Source organism: Arachis hypogaea, chromosome 5 (assembly GCF_003086295.3).
Source record: "Arachis hypogaea cultivar Tifrunner chromosome 5, arahy.Tifrunner.gnm2.J5K5, whole genome shotgun sequence".
NCBI lineage: Eukaryota > Viridiplantae > Streptophyta > Magnoliopsida > Fabales > Fabaceae > Arachis > Arachis hypogaea.
The window spans coordinates 9,058,173-9,076,224 of record NC_092040.1 but is presented as its reverse complement, the minus strand read 5'-3'; the positions used below and the strand labels follow the sequence as shown (position 1 = coordinate 9,076,224).

At 36.9% G+C, this 18,052-nt stretch overlaps 3 protein-coding genes, 1 long non-coding RNA gene and 1 other non-coding gene across 5 annotated transcripts; 2 read left to right on the top strand and 3 right to left on the bottom strand.

Moving 5' to 3' along the window:
• Positions 1-1,959: 1,959 nt before the first annotated feature.
• Positions 1,960-3,461, bottom strand: LOC112803233 (uncharacterized). The gene is made up of 3 exons (XM_025846742.1): positions 3,124-3,461; positions 2,577-2,916; positions 1,960-2,355 (listed from the first exon to the last, which is right to left on the bottom strand). Exons 1-3 carry the CDS (start codon positions 3,459-3,461, stop codon positions 1,960-1,962), a joined length of 1,074 nt encoding a protein of 357 aa, XP_025702527.1.
• Positions 3,462-5,756: 2,295 nt separating this feature from the next.
• Positions 5,757-10,758, top strand: LOC112800622 (extra-large guanine nucleotide-binding protein 1). The gene is made up of 8 exons (XM_025842963.3): positions 5,757-7,302; positions 7,409-7,546; positions 7,656-7,760; positions 7,850-8,035; positions 8,149-8,326; positions 8,640-8,881; positions 9,015-9,178; positions 9,859-10,758. The coding sequence occupies exons 1-8, from the start codon at positions 6,130-6,132 to the stop codon at positions 10,448-10,450; spliced, it is 2,778 nt and encodes a 925-aa protein (XP_025698748.1). The 5' UTR covers positions 5,757-6,129; the 3' UTR covers positions 10,451-10,758.
• Positions 10,759-11,216: 458 nt separating this feature from the next.
• LOC112804673 (U2 spliceosomal RNA) lies at positions 11,217-11,413 on the bottom strand. Its single transcript, XR_003203284.1, has one exon. It is a non-coding gene; the product is annotated as a U2 spliceosomal RNA (small nuclear RNA).
• Positions 11,414-11,425: 12 nt separating this feature from the next.
• On the top strand, positions 11,426-12,590 carry LOC140184659 (uncharacterized). The gene is made up of 2 exons (XR_011881766.1): positions 11,426-11,677; positions 11,760-12,590. It is a non-coding gene; the product is annotated as an uncharacterized lncRNA (long non-coding RNA).
• On the bottom strand, positions 11,690-13,897 carry LOC112800623 (cytochrome P450 CYP82D47). Its single transcript, XM_025842964.3, has 2 exons — positions 12,806-13,897; positions 11,690-12,473 (listed from the first exon to the last, which is right to left on the bottom strand). Exons 1-2 carry the CDS (start codon positions 13,736-13,738, stop codon positions 11,844-11,846), a joined length of 1,563 nt encoding a protein of 520 aa, XP_025698749.1. The 5' UTR covers positions 13,739-13,897; the 3' UTR covers positions 11,690-11,843.
• Between the last annotated feature and the right edge of the window lie 4,155 nt (positions 13,898-18,052).

The window sequence follows — 18,052 nt, the reverse complement described above, 5'->3', positions numbered from 1 at the left end:
ATTTTATGAATAATAATAATAATAATAATAATAATAATAATAATAATAATAATAATAATAATAATATGCTGGGAATTAGTTATAATGGACATGTTAAGGATAATTGTGTTTTTGATAATATAGTTATATTATACTTGTTCTTATAACGAAAATGTGATATTGTAGGGTTTAAGAATGTTGATGTGTGATCATTTAAAGTCGCCGAATCCATACAACTAAATTGTTGAGTCACAGTTACGCGAGACTAGATTTTATTATGTATCCTAAATTGGAGTTATCAAATGTCAGTCAGCAATGATTAATGCTCTGATTGAGAGATGGCAGTCCAAAATTCACACGTTTTATTTTTCGGTTGGTGAGTGTGCCATGACCTTGGAGGATGTGGCGGTTTAGGGCTTGATTATGAATTTCTATTAGTAGCTTCATGGTGAACTTGTATTTGTATTACATATTGAATTGCCATTTGTGTAATAGCATCCAACATTTGTTGTGTTTTCATAGGTACGGCCACAAGTGAAAAAGGTAAAGGTTACAATCTTACAGCTGATCCTCCACGTCAGAGTGCGAATCGGTATACACCATCCGCTTTTAACAGGATTGTAAAGAAGTGCAGAAAGCTATACAAAGATATGAAGTGGACACCGAGGAAGTGAAGTTGTAACTATTTAATTATTGAGTATGTTAATTAGGTTGTTACTACTATTTAAGAAATAATTTGTACTATTTAATTATCGAATATGTACATTACGTTATTATGACTATTTTTCTATCGAGTATGTTAATCAGGTTTGAAATGAATACAAGCATGAGTTGGTAAATTCAAATGTCAATGTCGTACATAAATGTAAATTCAAATAAAATGAAAAAAAGGTAACTACCATAGTTGTAAAAATCGGACCGGACCGACCGGTTCGACCGGAAAATTGGTGAACCAGATCCTATGTCGATCCGGTCTAGTGATTGAACCGAACAAAGAATTGACCCGGTTAAAACCGGTGCGAACCGGTGAAGTGGTTTGACCGAACCGTGTAGGAAAAAATATTTTCAAAATGCTTGAGGTAAGGTTCGAACCCCCTGTCCTCAAGAAAACCAAAAAGCTCTACAACCACCAGACCACTATGTTTTCTATTAAAATTTATGCAACTTATAATACATATAGATATTTTTCATCAAATAGTTTACTTTTATTTAATTTATTTTAATTTTAATTATAAACTCACTCATTCTTAAATTAATTATATTTTTGTTTAACAATAATTATAAACTCATTTATTTTTTTTATAATTATATAATATCTATTAATATTATTTTTTAATAAATACTTGTAGTATATAATAGTATAAAAGATATAAAATAATTAATAAATTATTAAAATTTAAAAATAATAGTTATTTTAATATAAAAACAAAATAAAAATATTGATGATAGAGTAAAAATAATAAAATATTTATTGTTCATGTTCAATATTGTTTTAAAATAACTTGATATTTTAAAATGTTAGTAAAAATATGTATTTTAAATTTTAATTTTAAACTTTTGACTATTTTTTATTTTTTATTTACATAGGACCGAGTCAACCGGTTCAACCAGTAATCCAACGGTTGAACCAGTGACCCAGTGACCCAATGACCTGATCGGTTCGATCACCGGTTCGGTTCTGACAACTATGGTAACTACTACTCTTCGGCTGGACATGCACTTGGTCCACCACTTTGACGACATCTACTGCGACTATGGCCCTCGGCACCCCATTGCTTGCATCGCCTAGGTCGACGCAACATACGAGTGTCCATCTCATTCAAGAAGCGGGTCATCTTCGACCGAACTTTGGCTACCCGTATGAGGAATGGGTTTCCAACGAATCGAGGTCCATGATAAGCAGGCCACGTTGCTGAATTTTTCGGTGGTCTAAACCTAGCCCTGTATACTCTTCGAACTTGGTCCATCTTGTATACGTCATTAATGTACACTTGCCAATCCAAACCGCTGATTTACACAACAAGCAAACATGTGTCGACACGAAATTCGGTCAACCTGGAATTCACCACTAGGCATCTCGCGTACTTCAAAGACTTCATTTTCTCTATCAAAACAGCTAACCTGTATATTACCTGATGCTTGTTGATTTGCATGAAACTTGGTGGTCACCATCTCAGAGTACACAAGTCCAGCATTGATTTGGGCTTCAGCCTCGGCTCTTTTCCTAGTGAACAACTCATTCAGTCTGTAAAATGTAGCCTTAACAAGTGCAGTGACCGGGAGATTGCGTGCACCCTTTAAGACGGAGTTGATGCACTCCACAATATTGGTGGTTATATAACCCCATCGGTATCCACCATCAAATGCCAAAGCATACTACTCATGAGGGATCCGATCAAGCCAGTTGGTGTAAGCCTCACCCCGTTCTTTTAATCGTTCATAGCGCATTTGGTACTCCCTGATCGTCCTCGAGTATCCTATGAAAAATATTTAGTCAACTATGAATACCATTCTATACGATCGTACTTACAATAAATTCAAAGTTCATTCTATTCAAACTTACCAATGTTGACGATAAGCTTCTACAAGTAAGGTGCCTTGAACTTCCTCAAGAAGTTGGACTCAATATGCCGGATACAAAACATATGGAAAGCTCTAGGAGGAGACCAAGCCCCATTACTTCGTTCAATAGCTGACCTAATCGAATCGTGTCGATCAGAGATAAGTTCCACACCATCACGTATCACCACATGTTGACGCAAGTTACTCAGAAAAAAGTACCGTGCATCAGAAGTCTCTCCCTCCACTATGGCAAATGGAATAGGCACGATGTTGTTATTACCATCTTGTGAGACTGCAACCAATAAACAACCCTTGTATTTTTCATACAAATGAGTCCCGTCCACCTGCACCACTGGCTTGCAGTGTCTGAAGGCCCTTATACAAGGGTAATAACTCTAGAAGACTCTATGTAGTACACGTATATCAGGAACCAAATCATCCCCCTGGTAAGCAGGCATTGTTTCAAAGTGAACCACTGCTGATGGCTCTTTGTGGCACATGGCCTCAAATCATATGGGCAAAGCTTCATATAATGCTTCCCAACCTCCAAAAATTGATTTGACCGCCTACTGCTTTGCTAACCAAGCCTTGCGATAACTGATGGTGTAGTTAAACTTTGACTGGACTTCAGCAATTACTGATTTCACCTTTATAGACGGGTCAACCTCTACCAACGACTTAATTGCTTTTGCAACTGTCTTGGAATTCAGCTTCGAATGGTCTTGAGAAATAGTAGACTTGGTACAAGTGTGACTTCCATTGTACCTCCTTATCTTCCAACAGTACTTCTTCTGCATTTTGGTAACCCTGATCAACCAGTCACAACCATTCCCATATTCTGTACATTTGGCATAAAATGTTGTCGGTTCTGACTCATATACCCGATAGTCCACACCTCTCCGGATGGTATAATCTTTCATTGCCTATATTACTGCCTCCCTTGAACTGAATTCCATCCCCACTGTGAACTCACCATTCGCCACAACAGGAGACACTGCATACATCAAAATTAATAAACACACTTTACCATGTAAGATCATTATAGTCTTATTTTTCGCTATTCAATCTACGCAAAGAACAACTAAATATAATTCATAACAAAGAACTATTAATTAATAAAAAAATCAAACGCTATGGTCACAAATGCCTAGTCACATATCACATAGATTACTCATCCGACTTATTGATCTGCTATTTCAGAGTTTCACATAGCTACCTAGGTTTACGCACATGCATTCATATACTGCGGAAACTCCGGTGCGTGCATAGCCTTCAAATCCAATGACCGTATGAAAGAAGGCTCCTGAAACGGATGTGGGTTTGCTAGTGCATTTGCAACTTCTGTCACATCTGTGTTCATGGCGCCGCCAGCTTCATCTTCGTCTTCACCTGCACCGACGATCTCATAGTTACTTTCAAATTCATCTTCGCTTTTACTATTATAATCTTCCAATTCAATGTTACGGTCCATTTCAGATTGCTCAAACTCAATATATAACTCAATGCACGACATTCGGTGGTGATTTTTCATGTACATTGAAAATATTTCATGCATACTCGCTTCGTCCGTCACGTACTTGGTCTGAAATTGAACAAACCCACCAAACACAGATAAAGGATACATGTACAACATACACGATACTCTCCTACATCTTTGAGAATCTATCTTCTCACAAATCACACCTTTCAATTCCTCAAATGACAATGTGAACGGAATAACAACATCTAATGGATTTTCATACACAAATTGAACTCCCTCATATGTTTGCAATAAGATCTGTCCGTAATAATAAATCTTCAATACAACTCTATCATCCATAACACTATACGTACTTGACTATTCTTAACCTCAAAGAATTTTATTTTACAAAAATGAAGGAGAAGAATCAGAGAAGAGAAGAGAAGAGGAAGAACATTAGTTGAGACCGGCGATAAAGAAATAGGAATTCTGTGAGCTCTTTTCGGTTTTTGTATGCAATAACAGGCAAATCGGACGGACCGATTGCGTGAACTCCCAAATCGGTAGGTCCGATTGGTTCACCCCGGATTAAAATAAAATTTTTTACCTTCAGTAATCTGTCTCACCGATTACTGCACTCTTCGGGTAAAATATTTCACCATCCAGAAATTGGTGCCACCGATTTCATGCTGCTCAACGTCTCCCTCACACAAATCGGTGGGTATGATTTGTGTTACTTCCTCTCTACTTGAAATCGGTGGGTCCGATTTCTTCTCCCCAAAATTTCAAAAAACAACGCCGTCATAACAGTGTAAATCACCCTCAATGATCATATCCCAGCATAACTCACACTCCCAAATCATATGCAAAAAAATCAGGCTATAACTTATGCTAATTTGAGGATCAAAATTTTTACAGGAACAACCCACTATTAAAATGACGAATTAAGACATTAAAAATTCGAAATAACAAAAAATAGAAATATTGCGTCTCAAATTTAGACTAATTTTTTTTATATGACACCAATTGTGGTGTAATACTGGGTTATGGAACTATGGAAAATTTTACATCGGTGTGACGGCATTAAGATGAAGAGAAGTAATCGGACGGTCCGATTTATTGCAGTTGAAAAGGGACACAAATCGGACCGTCCGATTTGTGATTCATGAAGGGCAGTGCATGGAAATCGGACCCACCGATTTCATGCTTAACTTCAGATTTTTCTTTTGCACAAGAAAATCGGACTCAGCGATTTCTTGGCAAAATGAAAAAAAAAATTTGGAAGCCATGAAATCGGACCCAGCGATTTCTGGGTGCCACACTCACGTCAAGCACCCTGCACTCCTATAGTGCAGTTATACACCACCGCTGACCCAATATCAAAAATAAAAAAGTGCTCAAATTTACTCCCCACAAAGCAACTCCTAAACTCGAAAAAACAAAAACACGGCATAATTCAGTTCGGTCTATTTTTTCTCTAAAAATTTTGGTTGCGTTACTCTGTTCTGCTAACTTTGCTAACCTAACATTATGTCCTTTTTATTCTTACCCTCTCCTAATCACCAGTGAAGTCACCAATGGCGTTACTGTCATGGCACCCCCGCCGTTGCTGGCCATCGGTTCTTCTTTGTTCGCCTAATCCGTACGACCACACTTTTTGATTTTAGACATTGGTTGAATAATAAAATAATAAAGAAAAGGGAAAGTTGGTTGCTAGTGTAAAAAGACAAAGTGGTGGGCAACAGGGAGCCCTGCCCACAAAAGTAAAAGAGATTCCGCAATGGCTGTCATTTTCATATCTTCACCCTCCCACAGGCCACAGTAGTAGTCACAACACGCCATTTCTGCTGCATTCACCACCCACTCTTGTTTCTTTCACTCGCACGCACCAGCTACCCATTCGCGCCACCTCCAACCACCATAGCTATACGTGTTCCCTCATTCCCACTATCTCACACTCCTTCCGCTGTAAAATTAGGAATCTTTTTATCCCTTCACTCTCACATTCCCCTATTCAATGGCCCACCCGTATTCCTATTATTCTCTCTAACCAAACCTCAAATTTTCCTCTTTCATGGTTTTTCTCTTTAACTATTTCCCTTCCTTTTCCCCATTTTCCCTACAGTACCATGTCGCCGGCGCCGCATCACGGAGACCAGTATTCCTTCGCCCTCGAGTACGACGGCCCGCCGCTCCCCTTCGATCTCCCCCGGGCGGTTCCCATCAGCGTCGACGACATTCCGGTAGCTTCCGTCGTCTCTCAAGTACCTCTCTCCGATACTCTCTCTTTACCCGTTGTGCAACCAATCGTGGCGCCCAAAAACCCCACCGTTAAATTCTCTAAGGAGCTCCGGACTCTCGGCTCCGAAGCTAGGGTTTCCAAGGAGGTCGAGTTAGGTTCGGAGAGAACGGTGTCTCCCACCTCTGTCATCGCCTTCGAGGACAGAGTTTCGCAGAGCAACAACGTCTGTGAGCTCTCGGGTGAGTTGAGTAGCTCCGGCGCGTTCGAGTTCTCCAACGTGAACTATGCCTCCGGCGAGTTTTCCGATGAGGGTGGGAGTTCCAGGATGCTGGAGGAATCGAGGGGAGCTGGAAGCTCCGGCACTGTGGAGTTTTGCGAGAGTTTTGATAAGTCAGGGAGAAGCTCGAGTGCGTTGAGGGTTTCGAACGAGTTGCATCAGCACGATTGGGCCTCCACTGAGTCTGTTCTGAGTTTGGAGTACCCTTCCACTCGGGTTTCTTCGCTGAAGGCTGAGGATTGTGGTGATGCTAGGCGCCCCCCTGTTGTTACCTTCGATGTGGATTCTGATGATGCTTTGGATGGGGATTTTGGTGATGAGGAGGAAGCTGTGACTAGACCTCTTAAAAGGGAGCCTCTCACAAAGGGGAAGAAAGGGTCTTGCTATAGATGCTTCAAGGGGAATAGATTCACAGAGAAGGAGGTTTGCCTTGTCTGTGATGCAAAGTATTGTAGTAATTGTGTGCTCCGAGCTATGGGGTCCATGCCGGAGGGTAGGAAATGTGTTGCCTGTATTGGATTCCCCATCGATGAGTCGAAACGAGGGAATTTAGGGAAATGCTCACGGATGCTCAAGCGGTTGCTTAATGAATTGGAGGTTCGGCAGATAATGAAGGCGGAGAAGTTTTGTGAAGTGAATCAGCTTCCACCTGAATATATTTTTGTTAATGGGAAGCCTCTTGCGTATGAGGAGCTGGTTACCTTGCAGAACTGTCCAAACCCTCCAAAGAAGCTGAAGCCTGGAAACTATTGGTATGACAAAGTGTCTGGTCTTTGGGGGAAGGTATGCTTTATTTTATTTTTTCCCCTTTTTTTCTTTGATTTGTATCTTACATGACTTCTAAATTTAGTGCTTTGCTATGGATGCTGATTGGCTTGTAATTTTGTAGGAAGGGCAAAAGCCTTCCAGGATTATCAGTCCCCATCTGAATGTTGGAGGCCCCATCCAGCCTGATGCTAGCAATGGAAACACTCAAGTTTTCATCAATGGTCGGGAAATAACAAAAGTAGAGCTTCGGATGTTGCAGGTTGAAATTTTTTAATATAAAGCAAAAAATCTTTTTAGAGGTCTTAATAACGATTTCTTGTTCGTCGTGGAAGAAAAATTGTTGAAAGAATCCTGTTTTGACAATGCAGTTGGCAGGAGTTCAATGTGCTGGTAACCCACATTTTTGGGTCAATGAGGATGGTTCATACCAAGAAGAGGGACAGAAGAATACACGAGGGTATATATGGGGAAAGGTGATCATTTTCCCATGGGATTTTATTTGTCTCTTATTTCATTCTGCTCTGTCAATTTTTGCTTCTTACTCTTTTATTTCATTTGTTAGGCTGGAACGAAGCTTGTATGTGCTTTCCTGTCCCTTCCAGTACCTTCTAAATCTTCAAATTCTCATGGAGAACAACACTCCAGCCTGTCTAGCAAAGCAGTTCCTGACTACCTTGACCACGCAATAATTCAGAAGCTTCTCTTAGTTGGTTGTAGTGGATCTGGAACAAGTACCATTTTCAAGCAGGTGATTTGTTATTTCATAATTTAATTTAGTCCTTCTTAATAATTAATTCAGTAGTGTCAAAGAATGCATAGCAAGAGTCAACAAATTCATAGAATTTTAAATAATTATGACAGGCCAAGATTCTGTACAACAGTGTCCCCTTCTCAGATGATGAGCGTGAAAATATAAAGTTAACCATCCAGAGCAATGTCTACGCCTATCTTGGCGTACTCCTGGAGGGTCGTGAGCGTTTTGAAGACGAATGTTTGGGGCATTTAAAGAAATGGCAGTCTTCTACTCCTGGTAACACAGGTATGAGACCATTTTTCTCCTTTCTATACACTTCTCCTGTCACAGTTTGGCTCAGCACCAAAAAATACATGGCCAAGTGTTCAACTGTCCATCAACCGTGCACTAAGTACTTGTGCGTCTAAAATCTAAATGGTTAGCAGCATGCTTAGATGTTTGTTTAAGGTGTCACATGGTTGATAATTCCTTCCAAAATTAACACAAAACCCCCCTTATTATTTGGATAGTGATTACTGTATAAGATGATAAGAGGTATGCAGATTTAACATTTAGCTTGCCATTTGTATTGAAAGATTTTGCTTATGGCTCACAACAGGGCCTGGACCAGAATCTGATGAGAAAACGATGTATTCCATTGGTACAAGGCTGAAAGTATTCTCTGATTGGTTGCTGAAAACTATGGTATCGGGCAAACTTGATGCCATCTTTCCAGCTGCTACACGCGAATATGCGCCATTGATTGAGGAGTTATGGAATGATGCAGCCATTAAGGCCACATATGCAAGAAGAAGTGAACTAGAGATGTTGCCTAGTGTCGCGAATTATTTCTTAGAGCGGGTAAGATAAGTTTTATTTTTCATCAGTATTTTATATGTGTGCTCTTATAATTTAATTGTATATTGTATATTACTGTTTTACGAATTTAGTTCTTATTCTGCATATGTCTATAACATGGCAATTCTATGTCTAGGCTGTTAAGATATTGAGGACTGATTATGAACCCTCGGATTTGGATATCCTCTATGCTGAGGGAGTTACTTCATCCAATGGTCTGGCTTGTGTGGAGTTTTCATTTCCCCAATCATCTCCTGAGGAAACTGGTGAAACTGCTGATCTACATGATTCATTGATCAGGTACGTCAATATTTGTGCCTGTCTCCTGCCAAACAAATATTGTGGCTTTCTGTCAAAATAAAAATTGTGCCCTTTTCCCTTTGGTTAATATAGTGTTTAGTTTTTTTTTTCCTCGGTAAATTTTGTGACGAGCATATGGATATAGTGGAGAATAAATACGGTACTTATTGATGTAGTAAGTAGCCTATGAAGCTGAAAAATTTTTTTCCACTACACATTATTGGAATGCTTGTATGAAAATTTCTTTGTCTGTCCCTGCTGTCATGATATTTGACAAATACAATAGGGTTTAGTGCATGCAGAAGAAACATAAGAACTTCCTATGTCTATAGAGACAATTCTTTCCACTTAACAATATGATGAGTAGGATATTGATGGTTTATAATTAGTAAGGAGAGAGATGGTCCAGAACTGCAAGGACTCATGAATTTTATGGGCAAAAACTTTTAGCTTTTTAGTTATATGATATGTAAATATTGCGGGATTTATTTGAAGTTGCTGAAATTTTCTTGTATGTAAGTTTGGCTCAAATAAGGAAATGTTAAATTGATTTGCTCCCCTCTTCAAATGCCTGTCTACATGTTACCCTCTTTCAGAAAGGAAAAAGGAATATTACATTAGGGGCAAAGTCATTATTATGATGTTTCTGATGCATCTTTTTTGTTTTGGATGGCTAGCAGGTATCAACTTATTAGGGTGCATGCAAGGGGGCTAGGAGAAAATTGCAAGTGGTTGGAGATGTTTGAGGATGTTGGAATGGTCATTTTCTGTGTTTCCTTGAGTGACTATGATCAGTTTACCGTTGATGGAAATGGTTGTTCCACTAATAAGATGGTATTAAGTAGGAAGTTTTTCGAAGCCATTGTCACTCACCCAACTTTTGAGCATATGGACTTCTTATTGATATTAAACAAAGTTGATCAGTTTGAGGAGAAGATCGAACAAGTTCCGTTGACCAAGTGTGATTGGTTCTCTGATTTTCATCCAACAATTAGCCGACCTCGGCCCAATAGCAACAGTAACAGCATCAATCACAACCCCTCCCTTGGTCAGCTGGGTTCTCATTACATAGCGGTTAAGTTCAAGAGGCTTTATTCATCTCTTACAGGGAGAAAGTTGTACGTGTCTGTGGTGAAGGGCTTGGAGCCTGGTAGTGTTGATGCAGCACTTAAATATGCAAAGGAAATTTTGAAGTGGAGCGAGGAGAGACCAAACTTTAGCTCCAGTGAGTACTCAATGTATAGCATGGAAGCAAGTTCCTTCTCTCATTGATTTCTAATTTAGACAAGATTTTTGGGTCATACCTGTTTGTGACTTGAATTCTGTCGATGTACATATATACCTAACTAGGAGTAACAAGGAGCATATTCCTTCCTCAAGCTTGCACTAGTCCTAGGATTCAGGCTTTAGGGTTTGTTTATGTCATGGCTTGAGCACATATCACAGATCAAGGTGTAATTGTCAAATTCTTTCTTCTTTTTTTTTCCCTCCCCCCACATGTTAAAGTAGAATCTGGATGTTTGGATTTGTATGTACATCATTGATAATCCTTTCAAGATTGAGTTGGAATTGGAATCAAACTTTTGTCTTTTTAAGGAGAAATGGGATGGCAGGTAATGGTTATATGAGGAGCCCATGTGTTATATACATTTTATATTTTAGTGAACAGGAGCTGAGAGTAAAGAATTTGATAAACTCATAAAAGTGAACCATTGGTACGGAATCACTTGCAAGAACAACAAAACGCAGCAGCTATCTTATTACAGTTCGGCACCATTAATCAAGTAATCTACAAAATGAAAGGCTCTTTTGACTTATAACCTAGACCGTCCTCGTAAAGCATGGCGCCAACGACGTGGCTTCTTTCAAAATTAAACCCAACCCCAAAAACGCACCTTACTTAGATGTCCAGAAAACAGGAACCTTCAAACCCCCAAAAAGATTACCACCCCACCCTCGCGCCATACTAAATTGGTGGGTTGCGCCTTGACCACAAATCTCCTAGGAACAAGAGACCACAAATCTTCAAACTAAATTGGTGGGTTGCGCCAGGCCCTTGCAATAGTGCAACACAAAGGGCGACGCAGAAGAAGCCCAATAGCAAGCTATTGAGGTGGCTTCTCACCCTCAATAAATTAATTTAATATCGTGTGAGCCATTGGCTCACATATCAGATATTAAACTGATAAGAACAGATACTACACTTGATCTTAGCCAAAAGGCCGAGAAAGGTATGCCTTGACATTTGTTGATATGTTTATTTTATATTGACACCTTAGTTCTCTCTTCTTGGCCTTACCCAATGTGAGACTTCATTGTGATTTGTTTTACTTTTACAACATGAGTGAAAGTACAACCATCCTCTACTCTAACAAACATTGTTTCTTGTCAGTTTCTTTTTGGTTGAATCCAACGCCGCTCCGTCAACTCTTTGCTGCAGAAGAAGCATGAACTTTGTAAATGCTTAGCAGCGTGCTTTTACATGTTTGCTTGTTTAAGGTGTCATTTATGTTTTCTTTCGCCAACTTCCACTAGCATCTCAATTTATTGCAACAACTTACAGATTATTTTACTGCAACAGCTTGTAGTTGCTACACCAGTAATGATTAAACAAGTAAAGCATTTAAAGATTGAAAACCTATCACATTCCAAAGGCTCTCAGAATTCATAATTCATAAAGCTTGGGGTGTAGACGTGGTGTTAGGAGAACTTGAAGTGGGGTGGCTTTCAAATTGGTGAGGCCAAAGCTCTCTGTCATGTCTACAGCTTCATCCGAAGGAGAATCGATTTCAAAAGACTGTAACAACCTAGCTAGCGTTAGATGCACGACGCGCAGAGCCAGGGAGGCACCAGGGCAAGCCCTCCTTCCAGAACTGAAAGGCACAAGCTCAAAGTTCTGACCTCTCACATCAACATGCTTGTGTGTTGTCAAGAACCTTTGGGGCTTGAAATCCTGTGGATCTTCCCATACATCACCATCCCTGTGGATCTTCCATGCATTCACCATTAGGTGTGTGCCTGCAGGGATGTGATATCCGCATGAGAAAGTGCAGTCTTCCATGGCTGCACGAAAGGTTATGATGGGACTTGGTGGATATAGTCTTAGAGTTTCTTTCACTACGGCTTGCAAGTACTCTAACTTGCTTATGTCTGATTCTTCTACCTTCCTTTCGTTCCCGATGTGAATGTTGATCTCTTCTTGCACCCTTTTCAGTTCTGTTTTGTTGTTGAGTAGCAGAGATAACGCCCATGTTAGAGTAACCATGGTAGCATCACTTCCTGCTAGTATCAGATTCTGCAAACAATATTCATAGTTGGAGTATTTAAGTTAAATGCCAAACTGAAAAGATAACATTACCAAAAGGCTTATATTATTCCATTCCTTTACTAAACTAATCTTAGTGTTGAATCAGATTATATGGCATAAAAATAGCACAATTCTCTATCTATAAACTGTGAGAAGATCAAAATAGACTAACCAAATTCCAAAGATGCATGTTTTATTAGAAATTGGAACAGTTCTTTTTATTACAAATCCTTTTAAACGTAAAATGGTTGATCAAATGAGACATGTTACAGAAGCAAACACAAAAAGCAGTTGGTTAGCTGAATGAATTACTTACTTACCAAACAAGTAGCCTTGATGATGGTATCAGCACTATAACCAAAAATATGAGCATTCTGCAGAGTATTAAGCATGACATCCATGAAATCCTGCTCTTCCTTATTGGAAGCTCTTTTCCTTTTGTGTTCATCAAGCCACCCTTTCACCAGGGTATCCATTTCACTAGCTGTTTTCTTCATAGCCTTCTCATGTCCATTGAAATCTAACCAGCCAAGAGATGGAATTGCATCAGACAACACAAACACCCCAAACAAACGCACACACTCTCTCATAGCCTTCTTATACTTCCTTGCTTCTTCACTTTCTTCATAGCCATCACCACTTTCCCCATAGTATGGCCTTCCTCCCACCATTCTCAAAGAAACATTGTGTGTCAAATCGCCAAACCACTCCTTCATATCAACAAAAACCCCTCCTTCTATCTTGTAAAGCTTCCTTATTGCAGAATCCAACTCAGTTTCTCTTGTTTTCTTGAGGAGTTCAAGTCTATGGTTTGAAAGAAGCTGAAGAGTAGTTAGCTTCCTAATCTCACGCCAGTAAGGTCCATAAGGAGTGAAACCAAACATGGCACAGTCATATCCCATTAGCTTTGAGGCTGCAACACAAGGTCTTGTGGAGAATGCTTTGTCATGGATGGTGAAACATTCCTTCACCATCTCACAGCTACTCAACACAAGAACTTTGTATGAACCAAGTTTAATAGTGAATATTGGTCCATGTTCTTCAGCCATAGCACCAAGTGTTCTGTGTGTGAGTTGATGGCTTCCAAAGAGGTGAAGATGGCCAATAATAGGCCATGCACCCCTTGCTTGAGGGGCACTGCATTGTTTCTTTTTGTTGGTAGTGTGTTTTTTCTTTAAGAAATACAAAATGGAAGCACTAATGAAGAGGGAAAGAATGGTTGAAACGAGAATTTTGAGCTCTGAGGTATCCATGATCTTTGATTCTTAACCATGACCTAGTTATGTTCCAATGCTAAAGCACTTATATATACAACTTTGCTTACCTCAGCAATGTATCTAACCGACTTGAGAAAATGGGTGGCAGGTATGGATAAGGAGATTTTCGGCATGGATAATGTCAGTGGCTCTCAATATAACAAATATATAAATTAAACTTTATATTTGTACAATTTTCATGGTTAAAATATCAACTCTATAATACTATAAATGTGTGTTTTGTAAAATTGACGAGTTACTTGATCAGTTAATTAGTGAATTGCTTGGTTAAAAACTACGTTACATTTGGATTTGACATTTAAATTTCTTTTCAAACGTATTTGGTTGGTACTATCTTTTTAGAAATTATAGTAAATAAAAGGTGGTCCTAAGATAGGAGAGGGTAGGCCAAATCATTAAACCAAGTTGGCATCTGCACCAAGATTTCGAATCTTCTCTATTGAATTTCCTACTTGTTAATATTAACAGTAATATTTCATCATACAGTTATAATGTCACATATTTCGTTTGAACCCCTTTAAAAATTGTATGATGAAAAACTATACTTATCAAAGGGAAAATTTGATTGGAGATGATTCATTCTCACTGAATTTATACAAATGACTCCCAAGGATAACGAAAAGTCATAAAAAATTTTTGGTATGTCTCTCTTATATGTCACACTAATTTATTGTAATCAAATCATCCAACAACGATTTGATCCAGAAAAGCTGAGCTTATTTTATTGCTTTATCTCCAAACAGGTACAGGAAATCAGATTTCTGTATGTTTTACTACTTTTCTTGATGACTCAAGATTCTGCTCTTGTTTACACTTTTGTCTTGTTGGTACAAACTTCACATGATTATGTGTCCTAAAGCATGGATTAATTACTTTCTTGTCTTCATTTGGCTTCCAAATGCAACTTGTAATTAGTTGCTTCTGAATATTATATTGGCTCTAATGTGCATTATTTACAGGTAAATAAAATCAGTAGCACTTCCATTTATTTGTTACAAGAAAATTAATACTCTATGCTCTCTTCCATAATAAAAAATGATTAGTTTGTCTACTGTATTCACTAATGCATTGTGTTATAGGTAGTATAAGATACAGTTATGATCTGATAATAAATCAACTTGTTTATCAGAATGGAACTGTCAATCCCTATTTTATTTTTTTGGTTTGCCAAGAATATCAAATCTAATTTCCAAAGCATATCTTCTTTCAGTTAAAGTGTTCTTAGCTCTGTATTTAGAAATCCTCTTGTTTGCTTTTCATGTGTAATCTAAAGGATGTTAGGCCATCTATTGTACCATAATCCACACCATCACTTAGACTGCGTTTATTTTTAGAGACAGGACAAAACATGACACTGAAACGGAGACAATAGAAAGAAGACACTAAAAATTATTTTTTGTGTATTGTGTTTGGATACAATGGACAAGACACTAATGTAATGTCTAGTATTATGTTTAGATACACATGGACAAGACTAAAATATTATACGAAATGACTAAAATAGCCCTATGATTCCAAATTTTCTACATCAATACAAATTAATTTAATAAAAATGAGAGTACGTAGGAGTACAGACGAAACTTGAAAAAAATATTTGAAGAGGCAAAAAATTTTAATAAAAAATATATTAGTATTTATATTAAAATAAAATTTATAAATATAATTATTTTATTTTAAAATTTATTATTAATATGTAGGAATACATATGGTTAAGATTAACAAAAAAATAAATTTGAGTTTGATTAATAAAAATTTTCGTTTAAGTTAATAAGTCAAATTAATTTTAAATAACAAATTAATTTAAAAAAAAAATCCATTTTTACATGAAAAAACAATTAGTTTTTGCATATCAAAATCTATTTTTATTTAAAAAAACTAATTTTTTTATCTAAAAACTGATTTTTCTTTATAAAAAAACTGATTTTTCTTTAAATTATATAAAATCAATTACAATTTATAAATTATTTTTTAGCATTTTAAAAGATCAATTTTACTTTTGATAATATTTATCTTTCAAAAGTTTTAAGATTAATTATTTTTGTTAATATTTTTATTACAAATTAAATAATATAATATAAGGTTAAAATGGTATTGAAGTAAAACGATAAAAAGAAAAGAATTATCTACCCCAATAAAAAATTCTACAGAAAAGAGAGAGTACCTAGAAAAAAAAGAGATAGAGAAAGAACAGGAAAAAAAAGTATCTCTAAACAACGCAATAGGAAAAATAAAAAGGGGGTAATAGTGGAAAAATATCCACTCTTCTAAATTCCGTGTCCATCATTGTCCTTCATGAAAGAGTGGACATAAAAGTATAAAAAACTGTCTCGGAGACAATATGTCTACTATCCATGTCTCTGCTTCCAAACATTTTTTAAACAAGTGTTGTCCATGTTTCTGTGTCTTGCCCCCAAAAACAAACGCTATCTTATTATTTGGATTTCAAGGATATCAATCTCGGACTAATTAGTCCCTGAAAAAAAAAAATTAGTCAAGTATTTTACAATAGTAAATGGTGGATAAATTATGTCTTTCTGTCTATAAAAAATGTGAAATGAAATGAAGTTGCCCATATATTTCATTTATGTGGCGTGTCCCATTATTGTCACATGTGTTCGGGACGATAACATTTTGGACAATAAAATATTTAATTTGTTATCTTTTAAGTTTTCATATAACTGTCATCAATTACTCTCTATTTACTAGAAATCCTAACCAGAAAGTGAAATTTTGCTCCAAAAGTTATCTTGACAATATTTCATAAATAAATGTCATTATAGTCAATGACACATAAAAGCATCGTCGTTAAGTTTACATGGTGAATTGACAAAAGAACATAATATGTCCATAATTTGTTATTGTAGAGGATCTAATTGGTATCTTTTTTCTTTAAGGACTAATTTATCTGAAGTTGAAATCCTCATGGACCTAATTATCACTTTATTCTATTAAATGTGTAACACCCTACCACACAGAACTTTACGCTTAAGTCGTAAAGTAGAGGTGACGAGGTATTTCGATCTTTAAAAATAAAATATGTATATAAATATAGTTGAAAGAGTTCATATTTAGGAGCCTGGAGAATAAGTTAAACAAAAGCGAAAACAAAAAATCGTATCACAATCACATGCATAATCGTAAAACGGATAGGTAAGATCAAAAGAATGCTAAAAACATAATAGACAAATCATAGTTCCAAAACACAAAAATCAAGTTCCAGACTTGACCTGCGAAGCTAAGGCCGGCCAGAGTATGTAATTATATATATACAATACAAAACATAACTCAAACTACAGAGTTTCTCCAAATCAACCTTTAAGAGGGACAAAATACAAAATATACATGCAGAGATTCTATATACATATATACATAATCTAAAACAAAATATAACAGCCCAAAAGACAATTCTTTACTTGTAAGAAGAGTCTTCAGACGCTCAACGAGGTGCCTCTCGATTTGCATATGAAAAATATCAGAAATATGTATGGAATGAGAATCAGGAATTTTCAACATGGTAAAAGTACTCACATAGTAAATATAAAAAGTCTCAGAAAAGTCAGAGACATTTCTAAAATTTCGACATTTAGATTAATCTTAAAATTTATTCTAAATCAATAATATCGGTAATCTAACTAAACGATTCCAACCCCATTCTAACTCTACACCTTCTATCAACTCTAAACTTCCAAATCATCGGTGGAACAACTCTCCTTCACTCTTCCACCAAGAGAGGGTCTCTTAGAAGCATACACATACCATTCAAGTAAGAAAAATACAGATAGAGGTGCAATTACAGCAAGTAGAACAAGTAGCAGATAAGCAGAGTTAAACAATTAAGCAAACCAACACAATACACACTCAAGCAAAATATACAAATGTATATGATGTATGCCTGTCCTATGAACGATGAGTCTCATCTGTCAGTTATAAAGTCAAACCCGACATGTCCAGTAGCTAACCCGATTTGGATTCGAGCCAACCGGTTCAGTCCGTTGGTCTGTTTTTGGGTCAAAATCTTTAAAATTAGTGTTAAAACTCATATTTTAATTATTTCAATTTTATTAAACTATAAAATTTAATTTTTTAATTTCTTTAAATAATAATTAATTTATTGGTTAATTACTCGGAGTTTACAAAATTTGGATTTTTAGGCATACACAGAAAACATGTCTTAACTTTATGGATAGGCTATGTTCACCCCAAATCACATCCTTGTCCCTCCAACTTTAGCATTGTGCACATGAACCTAACCTTGGTTTTACCTTTTACTTTTCTTAGCATTTGACCAAT